Source organism: Natator depressus, chromosome 3, assembly GCF_965152275.1.
Source record: "Natator depressus isolate rNatDep1 chromosome 3, rNatDep2.hap1, whole genome shotgun sequence".
Lineage (NCBI taxonomy): Eukaryota > Metazoa > Chordata > Testudines > Cheloniidae > Natator > Natator depressus.
The window spans coordinates 48,946,441-48,970,604 of NC_134236.1; the positions used below are offsets into that span (position 1 = coordinate 48,946,441).

Here is a 24,164-nt window from a genome sequence, read left to right on the forward strand (position 1 = left end):
TCCTTCCTTAGAAGTTTTTAGGTTCAGGCTTGACAAAGCCCTGGCTGGGATGATTTAGTCGGGGATCGGTCCTGCTTTGAGCAGGGGGTTGGACTAGATGACCTCCTGAGGTCCCTTCCAACCCTGATATTCTATGATTCTATGATTCTATCTTACTTACCCTGTGCTGATCTATTAGTGTCCGCAGAGCCTCTTCATCATCTGGGAGGATGCCATGGAAACGAAGGGCCTGTTCTGCCTCAGCCAGCCACTCCAGAAGAACATGCACAACAGAGTGAAATTCCTCTGCCTGTAAGAAAAAAACCACAGCCCTTTCTGAGGGAATCTGACAGAAATTACTCGGCTTTGGATTCTTCCCCTGAACAATGAAGCTGAGTCCAGCTTTGGAGTCATTAATCATGTAGCAGTACAGGCACATTAACTTTCCATTAAAACGTCAATGATATACAGTACTACATTTCCATGACTGTAAAAATGTCTCATGCATCTCAAAAATTGTAGGAAGCCTAAAAGCCTGTTCATGCTTTTAACCTTCTGATTTATAGTGTCTGTGCAGCTCATCTCAGAATGTCATGCCTTCATTCTGAAAAATGCCAAAGGAGGTGTTTTCATGTACCAGCTGGAGAGATGGGAATGATACCTTCTGAGTAGCCTTAATCATTACTTAAGAAAGATTAACAGAGTAAGTCTTATGTGGGTAGAGAGGACAAGGAGAGCCCATCCATGGGCATTCCGTATAAAGACTACCTATATTCATAGTCCCTGGGTTAGAGGTAGCACATTACTACTTCTTTTGAGCTCCCTGGGGGAACATATTACCCCAAAGAAGGCAGTGGGTACAGTGGGCTTGGCACACAGTGAGAACAAGCTGTCCCTTCCTAAAGGATGCACCCTCTTGAGCACCAGGACGCTAAAGGAGTGAATGTATGATTTCCCACTTAAGCGTCCTCTGGGGTGGGGCATCTCCACACCAGCCCTTACTCAGGGCTGTGCCTAAAAGGCTTTATTTAGATTGTAAGGTCTTTGGGGCAGATAGTCTCTTTTTGCTGGTTGTTTGTACAATGGGGGCCCTGGTCCATGACTGGGGCTCCTAGGTGCTAACCCAGTAAAATAATAATAAGAAAAAAGAAGAAAAGGCACAACCTACCCTGTAGTGAAAAAGTATAAAATTAGGAGAAAAAAATTTGAATTTTTTTTGACCATTTTCTTAATTATAATATTAAGTTTTCAAGCAGTAAATTTATCTGTGTTTTCTCTGCTTCTCCTATCCTTTTTACCTGATGGAGGGCCTGTTCCAGTCGCGTTTGCTTGGATACGGACAGGGCGCAGACAGTCTCCCAGCGAGTGCTTAGCTCCTGCATTTGGACCTTTACCCAGGAGGAGTCATCACGACTGCCTTCTATGAGTTCTCGAGCAGAGCGTTTCAGAGCCTGGACACTGCTTGTCTTCTTCCCCAGCTCCTTCTGGAAGACCTGGGGACCACACACACACATTTAACATGTTCAATTTATCATGGCTTCAGTGTCTCATGTGTGACCTAGTTAGTGGGGATATGGAGAAGACTAAAGTGGGGTTTAGTTTCACAGAAAATACCTCAATCTAAACATTCTAAAATGCACACATTAAGATTTTTACACCCTACATTTGGCTTTCTTCTCAACTGGGGTTAAATGGCTCCATATTTTTGCGCATTTTCTGCAAGAAAGCCCTCTATGCTTCAACACTGGCTCATTTACACTGGCAAAAAGGCTCACTCAACCTGAAAAAGTTGCCTAGCCTCGTGAAACATGGGAGTATATCTGTAGTTAGACCCTCTGAACTACTTGACCCACTGCGATGCACAAAAAGATGGTCACCTTAACATACGGGCTTTAAGCCCTTCAAAGCAATCGATTCACTGACACAATGATGAATGTGCAAGTCTGTCCCAAATCACAGTGCAGTCAGATAAAGTGCACATCAAGAAGCAGGGTTAAAATAGTAAAATATAAATAAAAGTCCATCTGGTAATTTGACTGGATGGGCTATAGATTATGTCACATATTTAAGTGATTGCATGTTCAGGTTCACAGCTGGAAAAATATCCACTTTCAAGACCCTTTTACATGATATGACAATTACAATGCACTGCATTACTGCTGATATATTAGTTAAAGGGCGCAATGTGACTGCAGCATTGGTTCCAGGACACACATGTCTATGTTTCTAAGATACATCTCTTATGCGAGGGCCAGATATTTTCTCCTCTGCCCAAAGTCTGAGTAAACAGACTTCTGACAATGGGACACAATGGTGGCTGATGTGAAGGGAATGGAATCATTCCACACTCAACTGCACCACAGCTACAATGATTGGATTACAACGGCCTCCACAGCAGCTTTTTCCACCATAGTGCTGGGCTGGGCCTGCAGAGTGACAGATTCACTGGCTATGTCCTGGATCCACGTCAAGCTTCACTTCACAAAACCCCTATCCAAGCTACAGCGGATCGAGCCTCGGTAGCACTTAATAGTGCTGATTTCACAGCATTTTCCATTGTAGTCAGCAGCTTTGTGATGTCCAAACATTCCAGGTTAAATGGTTCTCTTCAGATTCTAAGAAAACATTTCTTTTTACAATTACAGAAGGATCAAATAAAAATTATATTGAAGTAGCTGCCCACAGTCTGATATTAATTAATAATAATTAGAAAAATATTTTTGTAATTACTTTGTGATTGTCAATCAGGTTCATCACCAAATCGATGTCTCCATGCACTGGCTGATCTTCTGCTAACTGAGGTTCAATTTTATATAGCCAGTCGATGAGAGCCTGCAGAGCATCAGTAAACTGTCCTGAAAATAACAGGGCTTCCTCCAGTTTGTTTTGTCTGGGGGAAAACAAAAACCACTAAGAAAAAAATCAATCACATTCATTAAGGAAACCTGCAATATAACTGACAGCATCCAACAGTCGCTAATAGATAATGATTTTTTTCAGCAGCTAGTGAAAGAAAAAAAAACCGTAGGGTCACTGTGGGAGTCTGTGGGGAGAGGAAGGATGGGCATGGCTTCTCAGAGCTCCCTGGAATGCAAGGAGAGCATACACATTGCATCACCTCTTGGAAGGATGCAGAGTAGAGCTCACTTTAGTGCATTTCCCCTCAGCAAGGGTGCCTGGTGCCGGGGAAAAGCAAGGCCATCTCCCAGCCCATCTTTCCCTTTGCGGTGACCAGAGCACCAGGAATACTAGGAAGGAGCAGTGCTTGTGCTCCCCCATTTAAAAGACTCCAAACAAGCAACTTCTGTTCCTCTTTATTCAGCACAGAGAAGCACAAAAAGAACACAACCCCCTCTTCTTTACCTCTGCAAGTCTCCTTTAAAACAAGGAAACTTGGCCTTTCATTTTACCTTTCCACAGATTTTCCACAGATCGTATCCCATTTGTCTCTGAGCTCACTCAGCATATCGTCCAGTTTCAAATTGTCATCCGCCAGAGAGGTTTTCTCTTTGAGGGAGCGTCCAGTCCTGTTTGTGGTGTCATACACAGAATGTTTGGCTCCAAGAGATTTCTGGAACTCCTGTAGGAGTAGAAGGAAAAGTAAACACCTGTATAGTACTAGGTACTCGTGAGCTTTCGCTAATTCTTTCTTTTCATATAATTTTTGAACCAATAAATACATTTATAAATGACACTGTAAGAAAATCTTTATATCTCCCATAAATCATATTAAAATGCAAGTGAAATTAAAAGATTTCTGGTCTGCTAGTGTTATGATGAAGCTTAAAGTACTAGAGGTCTGGAGCCAGATCCTTTCCCCTGCTCTAGCTCCTCTGCACTGTTCTGCAAGCATGAACAGCCTGAAATTTGATTTAACTAACCCCTTGAGGATTCCTCCTGAACTGAGGAATCTGCAGTTGGCACAGAGCTGGCCATAGCAATTGCTACACCACCACCTTCCTATCCCTCAGCACAAGGAAAGGGGAATGACCAGAGTAACCCTGCTATCTGGAACAACCCTTCGGGAGTATGGACAGAGGGATTAAAATAGAGCATTACTCTATCTGCACTAATTTCTGTTGAGGGCCCAGGCTGGTGTAGACTGAATCCAGGATCCAGGGGCTGCAAAGGGGTTCATTAGCCCAGCATATCTTGTCCAGACTGGAGGATATGGGCTCCAGAGATGCAAAGTTCTTAACATAAAAGGGCCTAATCTTGCAGTCATTTGATCCAGAGAATCATCACTGGGAGTTCTGTGTGCAAAGGAAGTGCAGACACAGGCCCCTTGGAAAGATGAGTGGAATCTGAATAATGTCGTTTAGGCTGGGAATTATGCCTTTTGGTGGCAGGTCTGTGAGTAAGGGACTAAGAAGGACTGTGAGACCTGATTAAAGCTCCCATCAGATTGGTCAGTATTGACTGTTCCTTCTCTATAGAGCTGCATTCTGCAGTTGGCAATGTCTTGCCACCAGCAAAGGAACATGGGCAAATGCAAATCACCTGGTACCCCACAACGGTTAAGAGAACATCATAGTAAATAATTAACTAAAAGGAGACTGCCAAAAGATCCCACAATGCTCTCTAGCAATTTTCTGACAGCAGCAAGGTTTAAAATCAGTTAGATGATTATGTTTTAACCCATGCCTTTTTGAATGATGTATGGACAAACAGTGACAAATGAGGGGCTGTGGTTCATTAAACTCACACCTTCAAAATCAAACAAATTTTCTGTGTCAAGAGAATCACAAACCAAAAAGAGCTTGTTGAAAGAGAATCTAATCTGGGCCTACAATAGAAATAATGCTACAACTTTCATTATGGAATTACTACTAAGTATGATATGAACCAGACCTTCTCAGAACACAGAAAAGGATAGGGAGAAAGCCCTGTAGTCACTGCTGACTTGAGCTTTGTACACTACTCAACCTGGATGTAACAGTCCACCAAGTTCTGAAGTCTCATATTCAAACCCCCTACTGGAAGGTCCTGTTGTGTACCTTCCGTCAACACCCAAACTCTCCTGGATGACCGTGGCAAATTGGGGTCCACAAAGAAATCAAGGTCATGGCCCTACCGCTGCATTTATTTTATAATTTACTATTTCATCTCCCTTTCTTTTTCCACCCCTTAAGAAACCTGAAGTAGTCTACCTGCACCCTTTGAGAAACAATCTTGTACACACACACACAACCTTTCCCTAGGATAAACTAAGATCTTTTCAAAGTACTTTCAAAGTGGAGGGGAAGTATGGGGGAGACAAAAAACTCTCAATAAAAAAGGTCCTTTTCATATGAAATTTTAAAAAATAGTATAAACTGTTCATGAATTTATATTTTCTTTGGTGGGGGCTGTTAATCACCCAGCGCTACATATGTAGTGTTGCTTGATTTTCACAAACAGACAAAATGAAATAGCTGCCGGAGAAAGACTATACAGTAAAAGTGGAGTCAGAGATGAACAAAAGGTTTTAGTTAATTCATTCTTCCAGGGTTAGCCTAGATAAATAATGCCAAATTCCACTTTCACTTGATTTCACTGAGGTGTAACTGAGAGCAGTTTTTTAGCCCATGGTTTAAGTCACCTCAGATATTAACTGTAGATCGGTGAATGAAACCTTCAATATTTAATTATCTACAGTACTTTCCATGGCAGATTGGTACAAATATTCACAGGTTAAGCGAGCCAAATCATGTGAGGAATAAATATGCATTAGGTCAAGGATGGACTGGATGACCTAATAGGGTTTTTCCATCTCTGACTTCTAAAAATAATATACAAAGGAGAAAAAAATAACTAATAAACAGACCATGAATAACCATCAAAATCCCTGGCAACATAAATAAATATATGAGAGAGAGAGAGAGAATATTTTTCGTGGGGGATGTTGTGGGGAGTTTTATTATTATTAATTTTTTTGCAGTGATAACCTGGCAAACAGTGAAGCAGAGTTATTGCAGACAACACACACACAACTTCAGTGCACACCATCAGTTCAGATAATAATATCATTAACTAAGTAGAACAAGAAAAGGCTGGCTCACAGATTCCTGGTCTGAAAAGACAAAGACAGACTTCGGATGGGAGGAAAGAGACAACATATAAGCAGGATGAAATGCAGGATGATGACAGGCACCTGGCTTATTAAATACAAATTTGGTTGAATTTTTTGTTTTTCTTGATGATTAAACATACTGAAATCATCTCCTGTCCTCCTCCTATCATTTATGTCCCTCACTAGCCTCCAAAACAATTGCCAGCTTCAATCACAGTGTCTTTATGCACTCCATCCCTCATCATAGATGTGATTCATAAGATTTAAATAAAATTAATAAGCAGATGACTTAGGCAGCTAGTTTCTTGTAGGCATTTTGGAAGAAGGGGGACTTGAAGGAGGCATTTAAATAAGGAGGGTAGTGAGTTTGCCCACCAGTTTGAGGAAGGGTGGAGACATGAAAGAGGTGCCATATTATTTGTGGGAGAAACAGACAAATAGGACATGGAGGGTAGTTTCACTGGTGGAGAGGAGAGGGATGGCAGACAACCCAGTAAAAGACATGAGCAGGGGGCAGTTACACTGGGCCTTGAAGGACACCAAAAGAAGTTTGAACTTGATGATGTGGAGAAGGATAGCAGTGGAGGGATTCATAGGGGGATGATGTGATCAGAACAGGCAAAAAGGATGATCATAATGCCTGCATTTTGCTCTAATTCTATATGATTTTAATTTTTGGCAACTATAGCAAACCCCAGAGCAAACTAAAATGCAGAACTAGCAAGAACATTAGCACAAGTTTAGCTGAAGCTTTCAAGAGCAAATGAAGGTAAAGCCAGTGTTGCTTGACACGCTGCCAAGTTTCTAAAAGTAAAGGAAAATATTTTCCATGTTGATATGCAAAGCTTAAGCCATCATGGAAAATAAGAGAGGATAAAAAAATGAATTGGAGACTGTAGGGCAAAACAAACACAATAGTATAGTGCAAGGACTTTAAGGGGGTATAAAGCGATCATTATAAGGAGCTAGACTAAGGGCGGAAATGTGGAGGTGCAATCTCTTGAGAACACCAGGTGGAACAAAGGAATAGCAGTGGCTGGGGAACACCATGGAAATAGTTTAAAAGAGCAGGACAATTCTATATCAACATTGCAGAAAAACCAACTGTCCTACAGTCACAAGCATGCCTTTATTGCTGAGAAAATTCTTCCAAGTTAAACTTTTCCACACATCTTTACGTTAGAGGATTCTACCATCCATCCATGCAATGTCCATCATCATGTTACCTGGGCTGTTTAAAAAATAAAGTCAAAGTAAAGATTTCCTCAGGGATTTTTCTCTCTCTTTTGTGGGGACTGAAGTTGATTTTTTTCCCTTTCACCTTACTATTATTAGTTATGGAAAAGCCAAATCAATCAGGTGAGATTTACATTAACAGCTGAAAGCAGCTGGGTTTGTTGAAAGGAGTTTCAGAGCTGTGGTTCCCAAGCAGAGAGAGTTCTCTCTCCTACTCTTACACATTTCACCCTTTTTACTGTCAATTCCATTGTACTTGATGCTTTTCAAATTATTTAACTAATCTTTCTACTTGACATATAAAGGATTTGCCAGTCAAAATACAAGATTATTTCTTACTTTTGAGGGAATCCTAAAATGTGAAAAACAGATTTTAAATCATCCTAACACAATACACATCAAAGCAATTTGTTGGTAACTGTAATTTTAAAGACCAAAGAAGCATATAATATAATCTCTTTGGATATTTTCCTTTTTCATCAAATATTTCTCTCTCTCTCTTTGTTGACAGTTTCCATGGTTCCCTATTATTTTGTCTTTCATCTTCACAGTTAACTTCTTCTCCACAGATGAACAGCGACTGGGAAGAGCCCTTCTCGTTCCCACTAATTTTTCCATCTGGAAATGAGCCAGCATTTTAATTTGATGCTGGCAAACATTTCAGCATAGCGAAGCCATAAATCTATTGCTCTCTGCTGATTAAATAGTACAGGCTTGATAGACTTTCCTGCCATTGGACTTGGACATCCTGCATTTCATCATTCATGACTTACCTTATGCTGTGTAAGCTGCAACTTTATTTTGTCTGGATCATTTGCAATTTCGAGCTCTGAATCCAATGACTTTTCTGACTCTTCCAACCATGCCATAAGTTTGTTCCAGGCTTCATGGAACTGTGGAAAAGCATGACTTGGATTCACACAAATGTATAAACATGTTAGTACATAAAATATTCAGAAAAGATTAAAACCTGACATGCCATCTCAGGGCCAGAGTGTGACCAGCTGCTAGAGAGAGGTGCAATCAAGGAGCAAATCCAAGGAGCCTTCCTCTCTTCATGGCCCCCACTTCTTCTGAGCTGCCTGTACTAAATCTTCTCGATTGTACAGAAAATCCCTGTTGTTGTTTCCTTTCCCTGACATCGGTCTGTCTCCTCACCCAGCTAGCCAAGGAGTGGGAGCATAGAGCAATTAGAATCCCTTTCCATCCATTTGGGCCTTGCACTGATCGGGGCTGGAGACCTGGCTCTTGATGTCAGCACTCAGCTATACTGTTATACTACTCTCCATCTCCCTATATTGTTTCTGCTTTCTGATTGTCTGGGAGTCACTGTGACCAGCTCTGCAAAGTATTCTCTCTCGACCACACATCTTCCTGCAGATTTGTGTGTGTGTGTGTCTGTGAAAGAGAGAGAGTGAGTGAGAGAGACGTTATTTGAAAATAAATGGTATTTTATTATAGGATTGCACAATTTATTACATCTAACAGTTCGTGTCATCCCAGTTGTGTGGTGGCAACAATTAACACAGGAATGTGTCTTGGCTTGTGAACATGGACACGACTCCATTTCAATAAAATAAATAAACACTTCCCTGTTGAAATTTAAACACACTAAACTCCACTTCCCCATCTATCACATATGTCCCTTGCTGAGGGACATATGAATCAGAGATTAAATGACCAATTCCTGGAGAGGTGAATTATGTATGAGCATTCCCATTTCTTAAGTTCTTCCTCATAGTAAGTCAGCAGAGTGTCCTTGCCAGACAGAAGATATTGTTATAGCGGTCAATATAAGGGCAGGGAGAATTAAACATTATTAGGGTAAAACACACCACTAAAAAGAAAACAGTGGACAATATCTTGCTCTCTAATACCGAAATGGGTCCATCACACTCTTTCCAGTAAAAAAGTTGATTTTGTAATTTCTTCTGGAAGGCAGAAGGCACTACTATACATCTGGAAGCCATACTGCAACTCTCTTCCTTTACAGATTATATTACATTGCTGACAGAAGTTGCTGCTGGGTTGAAAGTGAAGCTTTCACCTTCCAAATGAAGTGCTCTATGATTGAATCACAGAAATTGCTCCACTAGCTCAGGCTAATAGATTCTGTTACATTAACTCCAGGCTTCCTTAACAATGCTTTAAAGCACCATATACGTCATGGGTCTGGATTTAGTTAGAGCTAAGTTCAAAGAGCTGTAGAACAACTGTCAAATTACCTGTTTCGTTCGTTTCCTTGCATCGTCCAAAGCTCTTCCTCTTTCCACTAAGCGTTGAACCACTTTTTCCCATCTACTCTGTACACTAATCAGCAGATTCTTAATAAGGACAACATCCTGTTTCTGGCTGAAATATTTCAGATGGGTTCCAGTTTTATCCAGCTCTATGATCTGGTCTCGGTGAGAATTCACTTCCGTAGCAAAGACCTTGCAAAAGGAAGAAAACCACACTTAAATGTTACACTGGTCACTCATGTAACAAACACAGGAAAAAAAATGATGTGGTTCTGGACTTTCTGGTGGGAGAGACTATAAAGTACATCTTAAAAGACATAAAAAGATTTTCTGACTGACAGCATTACAGGGTTGCTTTGGACATTAATACAGTACCTCCAAATTGCTGGAGGAAAACACAACACATCTGTTTCTTTACATACCTTGTGTTCATCAATTTGAAACAAGACAGTGTCCAAGATAAGACTTGGCCGAGAAGCCACATTCAAAGTCTGCTCTGCCTGGGTAAGCCAGTTGATGAAGTCTTGAAGTGAGTTGTGGAACTCCATAGCCAAATTCAGGGCTTCTTCCAGTTTGGCCTATAAAGAAACATAGTTATTTAGTAACAGCTAATGTTTAATTGGTGCTTTGTTGAATAAACCATTTTAATAGAATATATCTTGGAGAGAGCCCCTATTTTTGTCATATTATTTCAACTCAGCGTTGACGTGTTCTGTATTTCAAATAACAGCATATAGATAAAGAATAGCAAAGGAGTTACAATGGAAAAATAGGCATAGAACTGTGGTGACTGAGCAGACAACACAATATCCAATTCCAAGGGTGTGTTTCTATACACCAGAACATCCCATCTCCTGGTGTTGAACGGTTCACATAATGGAACAACACAGTTAACAAGTTTCAAGACAGAACTCAGGAAACAAACGTAATGTTCAGATTTGGGTCTGATTGCCTGAATCAGGCCATGCTGCTAGGTTTGCCATTTGAATGTTTATGAGCTATTAGAAAAGCACTCAGAGATGTTCAGCTAATCAGATTGTGGGGCTCGCCAAGCATTCCATTCAGCCCTATAACTTGCCCTAAGGAGGCTGCCTCACGCTGCAAACTAATTACTCTGATATCGTTGCATTATACAGGCACATTAAGAAACATTTTTGTTTTAAATTAAAGCTGATTTTGTTAATTATATTTTTCTTTGTAATTATGTCAGTGCTATTCATTTGCGTGCGGCTACCTCTGTTTGTAATAATGAATATCATTTACAGTTTGACTGAGATAAAACAACTCCGCTATGGTTCATGATGTAATGAAAACTAAATGAAACTAGGAAAAGAAAACTTATGCTTAATATCAATAAAATCATTCTGCTGAGAAGTAGTGAAGTTAGAAATAGTCTCCAAAAGCAATTGATAGAAACCCAATTGCTGGAAACCTTTAAAACTATACTGGTCATAACTCTAGTAAAATTAATGCCACAATCCTGCACTGACAGGGAGATTAACAAGATGATCTAATCAGACTTTTCCTTCTCTTACATCTATGATCTCTAATACAAACCAGAAATATCCTCACTCTGCAAAATAAATATGTACCAGTATACTTACATACATTTTTATCAAACAGATTTTCACCACACAAATGATGTTACATCATTAACCTGTGGGTCCATGACTCCTGATCAAAGCACTAGTGAAATCTGAATCATTGTCATACAACAAAAAATTCCAGGTCCCAGCAATCAAGTATAGATATTCTACAAATGAAATAATTCAACATTAAGGTACTTAATATGTTATTTACATTTCTATCCTTATTCTAAACCACACACCTTTCTTTCGCTGAGTTTTGTTTGTACTGAGTCCCATTTTACTTTTAAGTTATTTATATCTTGCTCAACATTTGTCTCAGCAGACCCTGGGCATCTTGCAAGCATCTGCTGGCCTTTTTGCATCAGACACTTGTACGTCTCTTCTTTGGCTTCAAAGGCAGCACAGAGTTCCTATATTAAGGAAAAAACAAGAAATATAAATATCAGTCAGGTAGGAATTCAATACCCTTCAAAAAGTTTAGCATCTAAAATCAATTATATATTAGGGGCATTATTGTTAAAACTAGGACAGAAAGCATATATAATGCATAAAAGGCCAAATCAGAAAAAAAGAGCCCAATTCTTCAGGAAATGAGAATTTGTATGATGTGTCAAATAATTTTTTAGGCTTTTTCCAGGATATATATACTTAGGACCTAACTCAGGTCCTAAGTTTGGCAGACATATCATATGCATTTAACTCACTGGGTAAGGTTTGCTAGGTCTCTTGTTGTTTAAAGTACATATGGAGCAGGAACACAATAGGTAAGCCACCTGGAACCCTTAGGAGGCCTGAAGCAATCCAACATATCCCCAAAAGGGGTTTGGACAGCATGGAAGGTTGCTTTATCTTCTACCCTCTGCATCTCTCTTCACCCACTAGGCATATAACTGTGCACATCTACTGAATGCAATATCAGCATAAGTAACATAGTTGTACCTACCACATACTCTTCTTTTCTGACCAACTTATATTTAGGGTCCTATTCTCCTAACACTGTATACATATGACGGCGGGGCCACTACCACAATACAAATAATTAATAATAGGCCCCTCAAGCGTAACACACTTGACTGTAACACATGTGCTGCATCAGAGCAGATTCTCTCTCCCAAACTAGGGCAAAAGTTCCACAGGACAAGAAGCAGGAGCTGCTGGTGGGGAAGGAGGAGGAGGAGATGATCCTCTGGCAGCTTTGGGGTTCCTGCTCCTCTCTATCCCCCACAGCTGAACTAGTTTATTTTATACACATCCTTAAAAAAAGGGCTTTGCCCTTAAAAAAGGGGTTTGGTGTGACAAACATGATCACTTGTCACAAATTGCCACGGTTTGTATCACACAATGGCAGGTTTGGAGGTTGCAAGATATAATCAATAATAACTACAATAATTGGCCTGTTTCCCACTTTCTCGATCTGCAGAAATGAGGATAACACTAAATATATCTCACATAGGTGCTGTAAGGTTCAATTGCAATTTGAAGTCCTCAAGTGAAATATTCTGTTACTTTCCTGTTTATGGTATACATATATGTGTCACTCATATATTTTACACAGCAACCCATAACAGATATAATGATCTGGTAAAGACACAGGAAGCCATTTTAAATGTGGAGTGTGAGGCTTTGGATCAGGCCCAGAAAGGATACTAGTCTGTTTATAAAGAAAATTATTAGGGTGTTTGTATTTCTTGTATTCAGAATACCATGTTTTATTTTGCATTATCTTCTAGTCTCCAACAATCAATTCTAAAATAGTAAGCTATTTTTGTGCACATCTATAAATAATCTGGAAAAGCAATATTCTCATATAGTTTACCATCTCACAAACATACAAAAACAAATTATCACATTTTGAAACAAAAATCACTCCTGGGAAAAGACATTTTATATTGTTTCACAATTCTTACAGTCAAAGTATGAACATATGACAATAGGGATTTATAATGGAAACTGTGTCGACACATAATAGTTTAAGTATATACAGATCGATAGGTATCACTCTCACAGTTGAGCTAGAAGATCATGAGTTCAAGTTAAACATTAGGACTTGGGCTCATATCCACTGTTAACAATGCAGGATAACAGATGATGCATTACTAGAGATGCATTACTTAGATGATGCATTACTAGAGATGCCATCCTTTGGAGTGAGGTATTAAATCAAGGCATCTTTCAACTAACTTCTACTGTTGTCTATGTGGGGAAAAATCTTTTCAAAGGGAGGAAGGGATTTCTCTAACAAAGGGAGGAAGGGAAGAATTCAGGCATCATGGCTAACTTTCCCTTTCTAAATAAAATAGGCTCTGTGTGTGATCCCAAAGTCCTTAGTCAATCCCAACTGCTGTTGAGTTCAGTGAGAGTTTTGGATGGGTAAAGAATGCAAGACTGAGACAGCTATTTCAAGGCTGTGTATAGAGAATGTAGATGATTCTCATATTCATCCTTTATATCCCTGTTTAAGAATATTTATTTTGGAAATTAAAGATACAATTTTGAGGATAAGGAAGGAAAGAAGAAATGTAAATTTTACTGCAAAAACAGTAAACATTTCTACATTTATTGCTGAGAACGAGAGCCCCCAAAACCCTTTTCACTACTGTCACAATGTTAATCAAGAGTGAAAACTAATTAACTTTGAGCATCTGCTAAATGATTTCTTTTGCAACCCTGCAAATTACAATTTAGTTTTTGCTAGTAGAAGTTCTTAATATCCCATACAGACATTCTGATATAGAAAACATGCCTTCTATTCTCTATAAATGCCCATGAAGCTTTGTTAGTCTCTGAAACACAGACCATTTGCAAAACTTTCTAATATTAAGATACTTACTATGTGGGTATTAAGCTGTTCTCTTGCAGTTTCTGGTAAACCTCCAACAGGTTTTGATGCCAACAGCTGACGTTCGGTGTCTGTCAGCCATTGCTGCATATCTTCAACTTCACCATGGAAACCTTGGGCCTAAATTACACCATATCACTTTAGAACATATTTAAATGTTTTTAATTGTGATAGCAGCTCAGACGCAGAAGCTTGGCAACATACTAAATCACAGGTTTACAATAAGTAAAGAAAATTCCTAAACAAAGATCTTTAAGTTGCACTTAAAGTTGCAACATAAAATTCAAAAGATGGTGTACCATTGAACATATCCCTGAAAACCCCAAACATATAAAACTATTATATAAGAGAAGACTACATAAATAATTCTGAGACCAAGCCTACATCCAATTCACATACACAGAGTGAAATCCACTTCTGTGCAGATAGCGTGCACAATTCTCAAAAGTGCAGGCCAAAATTCAGAATTCTGGGTCAGCATTGTAAAAGGATAGTGACCAACTGTGACATACACATCTGGATCCAAACTTTCCCCCAAACAGGTATTTTTGCATCCATGGTTTTGATTTAGACCCATGCGTAATACACAGATCTATATATTTAATGCAAGTAGTTCTTTTTTCCTAGTTATCCCTTTAAGTTTTCATTTCCTGCTCACCTGGATCAAGGCACTGTCCAGCTGCTGTTTCCTTTGTTCTGTTTTTTTCAACACATTTTGCCAGCGCTGATTCAAAAGTTCCAACTTGCTCTGTAGATTGCTTGCTTCTTCAACAGCACTTGATTCAATCAGGTCATTTCCTGCTTTCTTAACTGTTTCCACAGTGGACTGATGAGCTAACACATCATTTTGTAGCACCTAGAGGAAAAAAAACAACACGTAGGCCTGTTCATTTTTATAATTAATTGAATTAAGGTGCCCATAGTCACTGAATTCTTTCAGTTATGATTTAGAGATAATATTCACAATCAACACAGGTTTTAGCACCTAATTAAGGCAGTATAAATGAATCTCACTTTGACTGAAAGCAATATTAAGCCATTGAGCCAAGCAACACATTTCAGTTTTATACTCAAATAAAATAACCCTTTCCTTCTGAATAACAATGCAAAGTTAGGACATGTTTTTTGTACTGCTGATACCCAGTAGTCAGATTGCTGTGTCACTTCATGCCTCTTTCCCTCCCTTGACCCTGCCTCTAATGGCACTTTTCTGTGGTGCCTGTGGTTTTGGAGGACAAGACCTGGGACTAATGAGGATCTGAGTGAGGTGGGCACTGCTGATGGCTGCCGGAAAGGACAAGGGGAAGAGGAACAAAAAGAGGTAGGTCCTTTGATGGCTCCCATAGCAGTACTAGCTGTAGCGCCGAGGTTGCGAGGCTGCCTTTTTTCCACATCTCAGTGTCATCTTTCATGTTATATCAAACTAGCATGGCAGTTAAAACTTCCCTGAGAGCTGGGGAATGGCCATATAACTTCCTATCAACTACCCCAGGCTGGTAAATAGAACACAGAACATCCTGCCTTCTGAAATCATGTATGGCATTGACAGTGCATTCTGGGAAGGCATGTTATTTTCAGACGGTGAAAAAACTTGTTTTTAAAATTGAGGGAAATTGTTTTAAAACCTGAAATAAGGAAAATTAGAAAGTGGGGGTGGGGAGAACGGGTAAAAAAGTAAACAATGGGCCCAATCTGCAAAATGCAAGTTTGAGTTTTCTCAGATCCAGGTGTCCAGCCACCTCCAAAAGTGTTAGAATATGGAGATAAGATAAAAAGTTGAAAAAATCTTTAAATAAAATACTTGGAGAGGTCAATCGCACAAACTCAGTGGAAGGAAGAATCGTTAAGCCAATGGTGGTCCTTGTGTATAGGAAGGGTCTCATATTATCACCCTTATTTCTGTTTAAGCACGGGGGAAACCACAGTTATTTTAAATAAGTCCCTCAACAGGAAAAATAAAGGGTTATTCCCAGAAGCAGATGCCTCTTATCCCTTCCTTCCTGATGAAGTTCACTCAGGACAAAGGTTATTCTCTCCCAAGTTCTCCAAGAGATGGATGTTTTTCCATGCTAAAACAGGAAGCAGCACTCTGTGAACTCCCTAGCCTATAAACTCCAGTTTAAGAACAGGAAGAATGCTGTGTAATGTGTTTGCTGAACTCCTTCAAGGTAGATTGAGTAATGAGTGATGTCGCTGTGCTATTAAGGTGGTAAAACACTTCCTCTGAGAAGGCGAGAGACATATGGAGCAGACTCTGATTTCTGTAATGGTTTTAAGAGGGCCCCATTCTGAAGCTGGTCATGTATATGAGAAAAATGTCTTAGTTCTGTTTCAGAGTAGCAGCCATGTTAGTCTGTATTCGCAAAAAGAAAAGGAGTACTTGTGGCACCTCAGAGACTAACCAATTTATCTGAGCATAAGCTTTCGTGAGCTACAGCTCACTTCATCGGATGCATTCAGTTTTAGTGCATTGTGTCTGGTCTTGAGAGGACTTTGAACTAAAATATTGAGTAGTTTTTGAAGTTATTTGCAAGACATAATTTAAAATGCATGTTTTTGCTATTCTGAAGGAAGGAGAGGTGACACTTAAGGATTGGAACCTGATATGAAATCTGCATGACTTATGAAAGCATGCCTTCAAAAACAGTATTTTGCCACACAAAAGAGCTGAGAATTCTTCCGCCAAGAAGATACTCTTGAAAGTGAAGGATCTTTCACATTTACCTAGCGCAATGGACTCCTGATGGGGGTCCAAAGGTGTTATAACAATAATTAACAATCAATAATGTTTTGCAGAGAGACAGTGGCAAAGGTATAGGTTCCCCTATAGCCGGTGAGTGTATGGGAGCAGCAGAGCACATGACAGTCTGAGCCAAAGGAGGTGCAATTTTGTAGGTTCCAAAAATATTGATTCTTTGTTCTCTTCTGAGGCTGGGGCACAGCTGTGTGTGGGTTGAAGTATACTTCATGGGCCCTGGCCTGAATAAGGGTCAATGTGGAATCATTCAGCCCCAGGGGAAGTGCCAGGTACAATCCCTTCCTGAGTTGCCTGGTGCAAGTGAAGGGGGAGCTGGAGGGAGTGCCAGGCTCAGTGCTTGAACACATGCCACCTATACTAAGGAAGAATAGAGGCCAGAGGAGAGAACAGTAACATTATTCATGCAGCAGTCATTATAGCTTCTAGATGGGCACTCTCAGTCTTAATCTGTCTCTTGAAAACCTCTAAGACAATTATTTAACAAGTACGAAGCTTTACAATAAGAAACATAGCTTAAGACAAACATCAAAATAATATCTCAGTGAACACAGTATAATTACATACATGATGTTTGGCAAGTTCAATTTCAATAGCCTTGGGGTCCCCACCCACAGGTTTCTGTTCATTCAGCAGGTCTTCTGTGTGCGTCAGCCACGTCAGTAATTCATCCAGGGCATGTTGGAACTGCCCCAAAGCTAACAAGGCACCCTCCAGCTTGTGCTATAGTGAAAATAAAATAAAAATAACAATGAAATTGTTTTATGAAGCTAATGATCCAATTGGCTTAAACTGCATAGAATGCCACTAGACTCCATTTTCACCGAATGGGGAGCCTGAGTCCAATAGTCAGAGCACTAATCAGAGAGCAGCAACATTATCCTAGCTCAAGCAACCGCTCTATAGCTAAAGCTGAGTTGGCAGTTCCATTATACAGCCTTAAATTCTAGCTCTAAACTCTTGGCCATTCCAGATCCTATTATAAAACAAGGTACAGAATGTAGGCTATCTCAGCACAGAAATAATTGTATTTTTCATTATTTAGATTTTGATTTGAACTTAAATTCTACTTGGTCCGAGGTCTTTTTAATGAGCTTTAGTTTTTCAATGAAATGGTTCAATTTAGAAATGAATACACTTTTCTAAGCACTGCATTTTTCAATTTGCCTGTGTCACTTTGATAATTTAGTGTTTTGGAAAGAACGCTGAAGTGACTTATTTGTAAGTTTGAAAAAGAGGTGTTCAACACATTATTTTTGTATTTGGTCTCCTGTGAGTATTTACAAGTTTTCAACTGCCAATAAAATGCCATCAAAAAACAAAATGAAAAAACAAATAGGATTTGATTTGATACTCGACACAGGAAGTGATATGCTGCCAAGTGTTTGAAAATCGTAAAGTAAAACTCAGTAAAATGTGAAATACTCTTTCTGTAATTTTTAATCCCTAAAAGAAAGAATATGTTACATGGGCTGGTACAAACACAGTGCATAACAAAAAGCTATGCTGGCATCTCTGCATCACATTGTCAAACACCCATCCCAACTTCATTCACCTGTCTGTTAATAATTTTCTCCTCTAGATTGACCCACATCAGTCTGAGCTCTGAGAGGGGTTCTTGAACTGTGTGCTTGTCACTTTCTTCAGTAACCTTCTTCAACAACAGTTCTGCTTGATGATTTAGCCTTTCCATTTCTATCTGCTGTTGATAAGCCTCCGTCTTAAATTGCTGATGTAAATACAAACATACAGAAAATCATTTGTACACAGTAGAAATACTAGTGCTTAAAATATTACATGCAGCACTGTCAGCTGCCATGATGTTAAAATTTTCTTTTTCCTGTTCTAATGTGTTGTAATAATTGTCAAACCATGGTAATGTATTTCCTGATTCAATATTTATATACAGTATGCTTTTAATCAAGAAGATCCCAGCCAACTGAAAAGACAAAGATAAGTGTTAAAGTTCCCCAAAATACTCTCCTTCCCTTTGGTAATCATGTGCATAGGAAGATACAGAATGTAAGACTGTTTACTATCATGCATTCTGGTTTGCGGCAAAGGCAACAGTAATTTCTGGCTACTGGGGCTGAGATAATATACTACTCTGAACTTACATAGAACCTTTCACTGAAAAATCTGAAAGCAATTTCAGTAGTCAGTTATCCGGTTTTACAGAAAGGCAAACTGAGACAACAAGCTGATTCTTTTTTCACTCAGATTTGTGCAAGGTATGTGGTTACAATTCATACAAAAAGTGAAAAGATATTGGAAAAAAGAAGAACGAAAAGAAAGATATTAATCCTCTTGGCTAAGGCCATCCCTTGAGTCAGTAACAGTCAGGAGCTAAACCAAGGACTCTTGACCCCCAGCTCCCACACTAGCCACTGCACATCCCTGCTTCCTATTTAAAACATGCATAACAACATGCTGGTGTCATGACCATAATGAGTCATATTTCCCTACAGTGGGATTCAGAGTTGGCTTAGAACTTTATTTCATAGCCCAGTGGGGTCTAGTGGAAATGATGTGATCTCAGTTTGCGTATTTAGGCATGGTCCATGACATCAGGAGTCAGAGGCTTTGGAGGAAGTTGCCACCCACATACCAGATGGAGGTCAAGTGCCCCAAAGGTGGCTGACATGGGGAGCGGGGGGTGAGAAAAATAAAAGGTGAAGGGAAAAATATCGTCAAATAACCTTTTAACAGAAATCAATGTTATAAAAATGTTTTTTCAGAGTTCTCAAATCATATTTACATAGAGTAAAATCTGGCCCTGCTGAATTCAGTGGGAAAGGTTTTCACCCAGATACAATAAGCTACTTACTGTAAAAGCATTATGATATTTGGAAGTTTTTATAGAACTACACTTGGCTGCTGAAATACGTAGAATGATGAAATAAGAAAAATAAACAGCTAGTTCATACCTTCAGTTCTGCAGTCTGCTGCTTCACTGTTTCTAGATCTGTTCCAACTGGTGACATTGAAGCTAATTTACTGCCAGCAATATCTACCCAGTCAAATATTGCCTGAAAATCACAACATTAAATTGCAGTATAAGATAATATAAGTGAAACAGTATGATAAATCTTGTCATGAGGTACAGTTTGAAAGCTATGTACAATACAAGTATAATTCTCATGTGCATATTGCTGAGTTTATCTGCTACCGCAGGAAATAACTCCATTACCCTCTTCATAAGAAAATAATCTGGAAAAAAATCAAGTTATTAAAAAGTGTGTTGACAATCCAAGGCAGCGAATATTGATTACACTGACATCCTGCAACACCTAAATATACAAAAAACCCACTGATTTCAGGGCCAGGAATATGCATGTAAGAGATACATGATTGGACTTTTATTAACAGCAAGATTCTCTCATAGTTACTTATATTACATAGTACTTTACTTTGAGTAATTGCGCTGATTTCAATGAGACCTCTATTACAGCAAATGCACAGCACAGAATTGCTATTTCTGTAGTGTTCTCATCCTTTATTGAGATTGATTTTTATAGCTGATGTCACCGAATGAAATTTGGCTTTTATTAATGACTAATTAGGCATAAATCCCACTGAAGTCAATCAGAATTTTAATTGTATACAGAGCGTGGAATTAGACCCATTTGGTATATCTAAGGCTCCGTGCTGGGCTGTGTCTGAACTGCTGCAACTGATCAAACTCAGTAGGGAAGTGCAAAAGTAACTTCAAGTTACATTTATGCCTCCTCCCAATATTGAGGCTTTCCAGCCAATTTGTCTGCTCCTGACATAATGTAGAAAAGCCTGAAGGGTGCTCTGCTTTATGCCAACAGCCCTGGAGGGCTGTAACAGCAGCCAGGGCCTGCAGTGGGAAAAGAATGCCTCAGCTCTGAACTGGTATTATGGCCCCCATGCCATTAGCCAAGAAGGAGGATGGCTCTCCACCATAGGACAGTTTCCCAAGAATGGGCAATCCTGTACTCATGGCAGACAAAAATCCAGACAGACTTTGTATGTAGATGGGCAATTTATCTGTAGACTTTTTTAAGTAAATCAGCTACATGCATGAGGTGTTCTGATTGGGTAAAATGATGTACTAAAAAACTATATAAACACAGCACGACGGAAATGAATAACATATTTAATTCAGAAAACGCAAAATCTTGTACTTATTGTATAAATGAAAGATCTGCAGTAAAATGGAGTTCCTTGAATTTGTCTTCTCTCCCAGGAAAATTGCAGCACTTAGGACTTGAACTGTTTAATTTGTTTTTTTTTCTTCCCTTTTAGTTCATGTAAACATTGTGACACAGCATCAACTTACATATTAACTGAAGCACTGAATGTATCACAATGGAATGTTGCCTATCAGCAGGGTTACCATGCAAAATGTGTGGTAACAAATAAAATCTGCTCTCACTCTAGTAATAAACAATGAAACTTTAACTCAAAAGCTAAACACAATATGAAAAGTAAATAATTACACAAAGAATGTAAACCAGCATATTTATGATATTATGCAACAAATCTGTGAAAATCCTTCAGTTTATTGAAGAAAATGTTAACCATAATTCTACAGATGACAGCAACTGACAGCTACCCAGTAATACGTTGTTTTTTCTAAGACATAAAACATGATAACCTTTTTTACTCAAGAATTTGTTAGATACATCATAACCATCTTACCTGCAATCCATCTTGGTACTGAACAGCAGCCTGCATGGCTTCATCAAGTTTGTCTATCCGCTCTTTCCATGCTTTGTTTAGAGTATCCCAAGCTGAATTCAGCTGCAATTAAATAGTGAAATATTTCAGTCAGACTTTGGATACTTCAGGGCCAAACCTTGTTCTAATTAAAGTCAATGGATTTTGTCACTGAGTTCAGCTGGCCCCAAAACTTTAATATTACACTACTTCTAAGTACTTTCTGATGGACTATCCATTCTACAGTACACAAACACTATAACATATTAGTATTATGCATTTATGTTACTTGTACCTCATCTATGCTCTTATTGACAATAGGCTTGTCAGGTTCTCCACAAGCAGCTATAAGTTCAGAACCTAAGTTTACCACCATATCGAGTTCTTCCTGCAGTCCATCAACTTCTTCTCTGATAGCCTAAAAGGAGAAAAAAAGTAAATTTTCAATGTTGCTATATTTTAAAACTCAAGAACGTAGATACAGTTGCTTTTAAGGCACAACATTATCGGCCTTGATTCTTATTTATACTAAGATCACAAGTGTAACATCTCTCTGGCAATGTGAAAGGACCTTGAAGTAAGCATAAATGCATGCTCACTTACAATGCCCCTTTATACTGACAGAGTGGTGTAAAGTGGCCTTCATTTAAATGAAAACCAGGGCTTATAAGAATAAGTGATTTTGTACAAAAGTAAAAAGTACAGCCTAGAAAGCTTTAATAATTTAGAGTTCTTCAACCTGCTGTTTTTGTTTTTCAGTGGTCACCATTCCTGCTGCTAAGTTGTTATATAATCAATATAACTGATTGCAGGCTTGGAAGAAAGCATATTAATTTCATTTCTTTTAAATGCTACATAATATTCAGAGAATCTAAAATATGTATTATATATTTAACATACATACAGAGAGACACAGATAAGTCTATAGGCACTCACATGTTGAAACATCTATGCACAAAAAGCAAAAGTGCTGATATACTAATTGTTTGCCATGCAGTCTTGAAATACCGTTATAGTTAATTTCTATGTAATTATCCCTGTTGGTTTCCAAAGGAATTCTCTTGTTGTATTTCATGGTAATTTTGTAAAAATATCACATTTCCTCTCTGTATTGGAAAAAAAATCCTTTAAACGTTAAAAAAAAACAAACTTTCTACTGACCTCTGCAGCCTCTTGCTGTTGTTTGACTACAGAGGGGTCAACTCCGGGTCCCTCCAGTTCTCGGATGAAATCCTGAGTATCTTTAATAGTGACTACAAGAGCCATGTGATCACACCAGAACTTTTCAGCTAGCTCCATCACATCCAGCAATTTGGCCTCCCTTTCCTCAGTCAAGGCCTGGATGTCTTCCCAGATGAAGACCATTTGTTTAATTTTATCCTGAACAGCTAAATAGGCAAACGGACTCTATTACATGGGCAACCAACATTTATGTTTACTTTTATAGTGATACATCATGCATACATATGTCAAATGTATACTCCTTATGGAGGAAACCAACTAGCTTTTTAATTCAGATTGTAAAATACTCACAACAACGATAAACAGAATAATTTAACATAGCACTTCAAAAAAACAAACAAACACAGGTCTGATTTATGACATCCGTTCATAAAGCAGGTAGATTGCTTTTTTTAAACCTTAAGGCCCTACTACAGGAGAACATTCAAAAATAAGCTAGCTGATAACCAAAAAAATGAAGATTTTATTTATCATAGCTTTGTTTATTTCAACTAGAAAGAAATTAAATTGAAAGAAATTATTACCTTTAGCAGATATATCCTTATCAGCTCCCTCTGAGCGAGCTATCATTTCCTCCCCACGCTGTTTGAGTGTCTCGTACACGGGCTGAAGTTTTTCCAGATCTACTGACACATTCTTATTTTCGCTGATCTGCTCTTTAATCTTCTCAACCTCCGCTGAGATTGAAGGTGGCTGCTTCAGACGTTCGACTATGCGTTCCAGACTCTCAAGGGTTGGATCTATCTTGTCATGAAACTGGGGGAATAAAAGAGGGACGGGTGAGGAGGAAAGGAAATTGGAGAAAAGACAAAACAATCAAAAGATCTACATCTGACCATTTCCTTGAAAAGAAAGGAACTGATAAACTAACATATTAAACACCCCTAGTTGCATGGTGTGCTCTAATACTATGCAGCTCTTTGTCCCTTTCTAATGACTAGACTACACAGAGAGCTCTGTGAGAGACAGCTACTGCCTCTAAACAAATGGACCAGGTCCTTAGGTCAAGCAACGGAGATTCATTCTTTTGGATCCACAGGTCCTGGGTACAGTCCCTGCAGCTCACCCACAGAGAGGCATTGTTACACCTGCCAACAACATTTACCTGACTATAGTCCTGTTTAATCAATAGACTACTTTGTTCCAAATTTTAGAGAACCATGGGTTTTCCACTTCCATCTTTTAACATGTATATGAAGTGATTGTATTCAATACAAAGCTTTGTGTTATTTTAAGGATACGTATTATTATAATGCATTGGGAACAATGTTGTGCATGGAAACACTGACAAGGGTTTGATGTGTCAGGTAATTGCTATGAACTAACTGTGTGGTGGTAGTAAGTCCAGATATCTATTATAAGCAGTATCTAACACACCTGGAAGAACTGTGGAAGAACCTGAGAGAGCAGGGTCATCTGAAGTGAAACAAAGAACAATTCCTTTACACTGAAAAGAACATGGATCCAATGAAAGTACAATTTCCCCTTTCTTGTGGCAGATTTACTATACATCTGACTTCTCAACAGAATGTGTGAATGATGTTAA

At 38.9% G+C, this 24,164-nt stretch overlaps 1 protein-coding gene across 16 annotated transcripts in view; it reads right to left on the reverse strand.

The window, feature by feature from the left end:
- Positions 1–24,164, reverse strand: part of DST (dystonin) — a 460,168-nt gene that overhangs the window by 29,432 nt on the left and 406,572 nt on the right. For all 16 annotated transcript variants that reach the window (XM_074947869.1, XM_074947855.1, XM_074947860.1 and 13 more), the window contains 17 exons: positions 23,143–23,374; positions 22,538–22,764; positions 21,672–21,794; positions 21,359–21,460; positions 19,618–19,719; positions 18,246–18,419; positions 17,258–17,413; positions 14,594–14,791; positions 13,927–14,055; positions 11,336–11,506; positions 9,930–10,085; positions 9,493–9,699; positions 8,041–8,160; positions 3,390–3,559; positions 2,710–2,869; positions 1,278–1,472; positions 161–289 (listed from right to left, as the gene is read on the reverse strand). In XM_074947869.1, coding sequence (XP_074803970.1) covers positions 161–289; positions 1,278–1,472; positions 2,710–2,869; positions 3,390–3,559; positions 8,041–8,160; positions 9,493–9,699; positions 9,930–10,085; positions 11,336–11,506; positions 13,927–14,055; positions 14,594–14,791; positions 17,258–17,413; positions 18,246–18,419; positions 19,618–19,719; positions 21,359–21,460; positions 21,672–21,794; positions 22,538–22,764; positions 23,143–23,374 — 2,751 coding nt within the window. The remainder of the gene's footprint in view (positions 1–160; positions 290–1,277; positions 1,473–2,709; positions 2,870–3,389; positions 3,560–8,040; positions 8,161–9,492; positions 9,700–9,929; positions 10,086–11,335; positions 11,507–13,926; positions 14,056–14,593; positions 14,792–17,257; positions 17,414–18,245; positions 18,420–19,617; positions 19,720–21,358; positions 21,461–21,671; positions 21,795–22,537; positions 22,765–23,142; positions 23,375–24,164) is intronic.